At 42.3% G+C, this 6,226-nt stretch overlaps 1 protein-coding gene across 1 annotated transcript in view; it reads left to right on the top strand.

The window, feature by feature from the left end:
• The window catches only part of IL1RAPL2 (interleukin 1 receptor accessory protein like 2), a 550,737-nt gene that overhangs the window by 59,064 nt on the left and 485,447 nt on the right, over positions 1-6,226 (top strand). The window contains exon 3 of the mRNA XM_044682654.1: positions 5,191-5,377. Within this exon, the coding sequence (XP_044538589.1) occupies positions 5,191-5,377 (187 nt within the window). The remainder of the gene's footprint in view (positions 1-5,190; positions 5,378-6,226) is intronic.

Raw genomic sequence — 6,226 nt, 5'->3', positions numbered from 1 at the left:
TTTCCCTGTCTTTTTTAATCATATCTATTTTTACTTTGGCTTTGTCAGAAATCATAATAGCCACTCCTGCCTTCTTTTTCTCATTTGATGCCCAAAAGATTTTGCTCAAGCCCTTAGCCTTAAACTTGTGTATGTCCACTCGCCTCATATGTGTTTCTTGTAGACAACATATGGTAGGATTTTGGTTTCTAATCCACTCTGCTATTTGCTTCCGTTTTATGAGTGAGTTCATCCCATTCACATTCAGAGTTATCTGTTGTGCATTCGCTGACATTTTTGTATCCTCCCCTAGTCCTACCTCTTCTTCTTACACTATTTTCTTTTAAACCAGTGCTTTGCTTTAAGCCGGTATCCCTTATCCCCTCCCTTTATTAACTTCCCTTTCTACCCCCTCCCTTATTATTCCCCTCTTTTTATTTTTAAAGGCCTAATCAATTCCTTCCCAGTTCTTCTCCCCTCTCTTTTTTGACCTCCCTACTCCCCTTGGTTTATCCCTTCTGACTTTCTCAGTAGGGTTAGATAGAGTTTTATACCCCAATGGATAAAATAGCTACTCTTCCCTCTCTAGGTTGATTACACTGAGAGTAAGGTTTAAATATTACCTCTTAATGCTCTCTTCCTCTCCTTCTTATAATAGAATTTGTCTCTTCCCCTTCCCATGCCCTCTTTGTGTGTAATAGAATATCCTATTTTTCTTATTCACTCAAGTTTCTCTTGGTGTCCCCTACTATTCACCCCCCTCTTTCCCACCCACCCCACTTATCATCTTAGACCATTTAGTATTCCCACCTCTCCCTATGAATTATTTTCTGATTACTATAATTGTGAATACTATAATAGTGAATAGCGTTCACTATAGAGAATTATACATAGCATTTCTCCACATAAGAATACAGATAATTAGATCTTATTGAAGCCCTTAAAGAGGCTTCAATTAAAATTATGAGTTTTCTTTCTTTCCCCTCTCTTTCTTATTTAACTTTTCATATTTCTCTTAGTTTTTGTGGTTGGATACCAAACTTTCCATTTAGTCCTGGTCTTTTCTGTGCAAATGCTTGGAAATCTTCTATCTTGTTGAATGCCCATACTTTCCCCTGGAAGTATATAGTCAGTTTTGATGGGTAGGTGATCCTTGGTTGAAGGTCCAGCTCTCTTGCCTTTCTGAATATCATATTCCAAGACTTGTGGTCTTTTAGCATGGAGGCTGCCAGATCCTGTGTGATCCTGATTGGTGCTTCTTGATATTTGAATTGTCTCTTTCTGGCTTCTTGTAAGATTTTTTCTTTTACTTGGAATCTCTTGAATTTGGCTATTATATTCCTGGGTGTTGTCTTTTCTGGGTCTAGTGTAGAGGGTGATCTATGGATCCTTTCAATGTCTATATTGCCCTCTTGTTGTAGAACTTCAGGGCAATTTTGCTGAATAATTTCTTTTAGTATGGAGTCCAAATTTCTATTAATTTCTGCTTTTTCAGGAAGACCAATGATTCTCAGATTGTCTCTTTTAGACCGGTTTTCTTGGTCTGTCACTTTCTCATTGAGATATTTCATGTTTCCTTCTGTTTTATCAGTCTTTTGACTTTGTTTTATTTGTTCTTGCTGTCTTGAGAGATCATTAGCTTCTAATTGCTCAATTCTAGCCTTTAGGGACTGGTTTTCTGTTATAATCTTTTGGTTTTCCTTTTCAATCTGGTCATTTCTGGTGTTCAATTTGCTTATCAGTTCATTTGATTTCTGAGCCTCACTTTCTAATAGCAAAATTCTAACTGTTATTTTCTTGCCAGATCTCTTTCATCTTTCTCTTCATCTCAGATTTGAACTCTTCAATAGCTTGTGACCAGTTTTCATTATTTTGGGAAGGTTTGGATATGATTACTTGTTTGTTCTCCTCTGCTGTTTGCTCTGTTGTCTGGATTTTATGTGTGTAAAAGTTGTCAAGTGTTACAGATTTCTTCTTGATGATCTTTCTCTTCTGGGGTTCCCGATTTTGGCTTGCCATTGTTGTTAGCCCTGACCCTCCTCAACTTTATCCCCACACTCAGGGTTTGCACTCTCTAGGCTCCCAAGGTCTCAGGTCTCGTTGTTCTCGGGGTCAAGCCTCCTGGTGGTCCCCCTGCCTGACCCTATGCCCAAGGCTCCTTCAACAGTCTCAGGGAGCTGCTTCCACAGCCGTGCTCCCATCTGCACAGGGTCCCCACTAGAGGTCCAAGCCTGCGCTCAAGATCCTTGTCTGCGCCTAAGTCATTGCCTTCACCTGCACCAACGGTGTATTCAAAGTCTGTGTGCGTTCTTTAGCCTCTTGGGGTCCTAAGTCTTACTGCTCTCAGGAACAGGCCCTGGAGCTGCCAATGACTTAATGGGTGCCCCAAACCTGCTTTAACTCTTGTGTGGTGGCCTTGGCACTGTACACGTGGTGTGGAGGGTAGGGGAGGGGTTTGTTCAGCTCACGTTTTAGTGAGAGCTGTTTCACCCCTTTATATCATGGAAATGCCACAATTCCACGTACCATCAATGCTGCACCCTGTTGTGGGGTCCCTTCGTTCATCTGGATTTGTTTTTATGGCCCCTTGAGGAGTCCTATGTGCTTTGGTTAGGAGAGATTAAGCAGCTTCTTTTTACTCTGCCGCCATCTTAACCCTGAACAGTACCACTCACCTCAAGTTGACTTCTTTTAATCCATGATATTTATTATATTTGATTCTTGCCTTCATGGTCTACTCATTTAAAAAAAAATTAATTTTCTCTTTTTTTCTCAGATAAATACCCTACTTTTCTATTACAGCTTTCCTTCTGAAATACCAAGCATCTTAACTCCCTCCCTCCCCATCACATGCCTTCCCAACCAGTGTACCATATTTACAATAATTAAAACATCAACAAAAAAATAATTTTGTCACCTATTTACTGTTCATTACTTTCATTTTATTCTCTTTGGCACATTATTACCATTTTGAGATAAATGGAGTAGGCTAGTCTTATACCTGCTCTTTCCAGTAGGGTTGGAACAAGTTCTTTTCCATCTAATAATAGTTAATAACAATAGCTATCTTTTTCTATTTTTTTGATTTTTATTTTGAATATTTTCCCATAGTTACATGTTTCATGTTCTTTCCCTCTCCCCCAAACACCCCCACCCCAACCCCGTAGCCGACGCACAATTCTACTGGGTTTTACATGTATCATTGATTAAGACCTAATTCCATATCATTGATAGTTGGGCTAGAGTTATTGTTTAGTGTCCACGTCCCCAATAATATCCCAATCAGCCCACATGATCAAGCAGTTGTTTTTCTTCTGTGTTTCTACTCCCACAGTTCTTCCTCTGAATGTGGCTAGTTGTCTTTCTCCTAAGTCCCTCAGCCTTGCTCTGGATCCTTGCATTGCTGCTAGTATAAAAGTCTGTTATGTTCAATTGTACCACAGTGTATCAGTCTCTGTGTACAATATTCTCCTGGTTCTGCTCCTTTCACTCTGCATCAATTCCTGGAGGTCATTCCAGTTCATATGGAATTCCTCCAGTTCTTTATTCCTTTGAGCACAATAGTATTCCATAACCAACAGATACCACAATTTGTTCAACCATTCCCCAACTGAAGGATATTCTGTCATTTTCCAATTTTTTGCCACCACAAAGAGCGCAGCTATAAATATTTTTGTACAAGTCTTTTTCCTTATTATCTCTTTGGGGTATAAACCAAGCAGTGCTATGACTGGATCAAAAGGCAAATAGTCTTTTTTTTTAAAACCCTTGTACTTCGGTGTATTGTCTCATAGGTGGAAGATTGGTAAGGGTGGGCAATGGGGGTCAAGTGACTTGCCCAGGGTCACACAGCTGAGAAGTGGCTGAGGCAGGGTTTGAACCTAGGACCTCCTGTCTCTAGGCTTGACTCTCACTCCACTGAGCTACAAATAGTCTTTTAAAACCCTGTGGGCATAGTTCTAAATTGCCACCCAGAATGGTTGGATCAATTCACAATTCCACCAGTAATGCATTTTTTTTATCCTGGGACTCCATTCTAGGAGCATAGGGCCACAACCAGTAGGCAATGGATCACACTGTCGCTCAGGGTCACCCAGCTGGGAAGTGTCTGAGCCTGGATTTGAACCTAGGACCTTTCGTCTCTAGGCCTGGCTCTCAATCCACTGAGCTAGCCCAGCTGCCCCTACTTAAGGTTGCAGTTTCTTTAGCAGATGTAGTTTTACAGGGTGGGGTTGCTAGCCCCACGCCCAACCCTCCTCCTTTTTCATCTGGGCTAGGGACCATCTTTGGCCCAGGAGTGGTAAGGGTGGGCAGTAGGGGTCAAGTGACTTGCCCAAGGTCACACAGCTGGAAGTGTCCGAGGCCGGACTTGAACCTAGGACCTCCAGTCTCTAGGCCTGGCTCTCAATCCACTGAGCCACCCAGCTGCCCCCTGGGCATTAATTAATGCATTAATGTCCCAATTTTGCCACATCCCCTCCAACATTCACCACTATCCTTTGCTGTCATGTTAGAATAGCTATCTTTTATATAGTATTTACTATATGCCAGGCACTGTGCTAAGCACTTTATCAATATTATGTTATTTGATCCTCATAACAACTCTGGGAAGGAAATGATATTTTCCCCATTTTATAGATGAAGCAACCAAGGCCAACAAAGGATAAGTGACTTGCCCTGTGTCACATAGCTGGAAAGTGAGGCTGAATTTGAAGTCAGATCTTCTTGACTCCAAGGCCCTTGCTTTGCTACCTTGTCCCCAAGAGGACCCTCAAAGATCCCCTGATCTTTTCTGTACCAATTACTGAAGCTGGGCATATACCTAAACCACTGTCCAGCCCAGTAGTTTAGCATCTGGTTTCATTGGGCCTGGAGCAGTCAGCCATAGAGTAGGGTAAAATAGACCAGTAATTCAACTTTCAGTCGCTTGTTGGCAAGAATATCCTTCTAGGGAGTTTTTCCCCTTACATTTGTTTCTATAGTTGTTGTTTTGATTACTTTCTTGGGTATACTTCTCATTGTTTTATCATAGTTAGGTGGGAAAAGTAGATAGACCAGGCTTTATATACCATCTCTTCTTAGGCTACCTTACAGCAAGTCCCTCCTCAGTAAAATATTTCATGGAACCATCAGTCCTCTCAAATTTGAAATTAGAGAAATGAAGGTGTAAGCATCTAGTAAAGCCAATTTGCCATTTTTCTCTTCTTCCAGAAACTCAACCTATTGCATGAAGGTGTCTATGTCCTTGACAGTTGCAGAGAATGAATCTGGCCTGTGCTATAATAGCCAAATCCGCTATTCAGAAAAATCCGAAGTCACCAAGAGAAAGGAGATTGTCTGTCCAGACATGGAAGATTATAAGACAGCCAACCAGGAGCCCGATGTAGTATGGTACAAGGTAAGCCAGCAGGGCACAGGGGAAAGGGAAGATTTGTCGTTAATGTTGTTCTAAAATTTGGCATGTGGTTTGTTTTGGATATGGGTTAAGATAGCGGCAGAATAAAAAGCAGCTGCTTAACCTCTCCTAACTAAAACATATAGGACTCCTCAAGGGGACATAAAAACAAATCCAGATGAATGAAGGGACCCCACAACAGGACACAGCATTGAAGGTACATGGAATTGGGGCATTTCCATGCTATAAGGGGGTGAAATAGCTCTACTAAAATGCAAGCTGAGCAACCCCCTCCCCCACCACTACCTACAGGGCCAAGGCCAGTGCACAAGAGCTAGAGCGAGCTTGGGGCACCCATTTAGTCATTGGCAGCTACCTGGGACCACCAGGGCCTGTTCCTGAGAGCAACAAGACTTAAGACCCCAAGAGGCTAAAGAATGCCTGGACTTTGAACACAGACCCTGAGCGCAGGTGGAGTCACAGCTGCAGATGCGGATTCTGAGCACAGGCACAGACTGTGGGTGGGACCCAGGGCAGCACCTTGAGACTGTTAAAGGAGCTGCGGGCAGAGGAACAAGCAAGGGGACCACCAGGAGGCTTGACCCTGAAAACAACTAGACCTGAGACCTCAGGAGTCCAAAGAGTGCAACAGACCCTGGGTGTGAGGATAAAGCTGAGAGGGCTCTGGGCTAACAATGGCAAGCCAGAGACAAGAATCCCAGAAGAGAAAGGTCAAGAAGAAATCCTTAACACTTGGCAACTTTTACACAGAAAAAATACAGACAACAGAGCAAACAGCAGAAGAGAACAAAAAAGTAACCATATCCAAACCTTCCCAAAAAAAGTCAAAAC

Source organism: Gracilinanus agilis, chromosome X (assembly GCF_016433145.1).
Source record: "Gracilinanus agilis isolate LMUSP501 chromosome X, AgileGrace, whole genome shotgun sequence".
Lineage (NCBI taxonomy): Eukaryota > Metazoa > Chordata > Mammalia > Didelphimorphia > Didelphidae > Gracilinanus > Gracilinanus agilis.
This window is presented reverse-complemented; position numbering and strand designations above follow the sequence as displayed.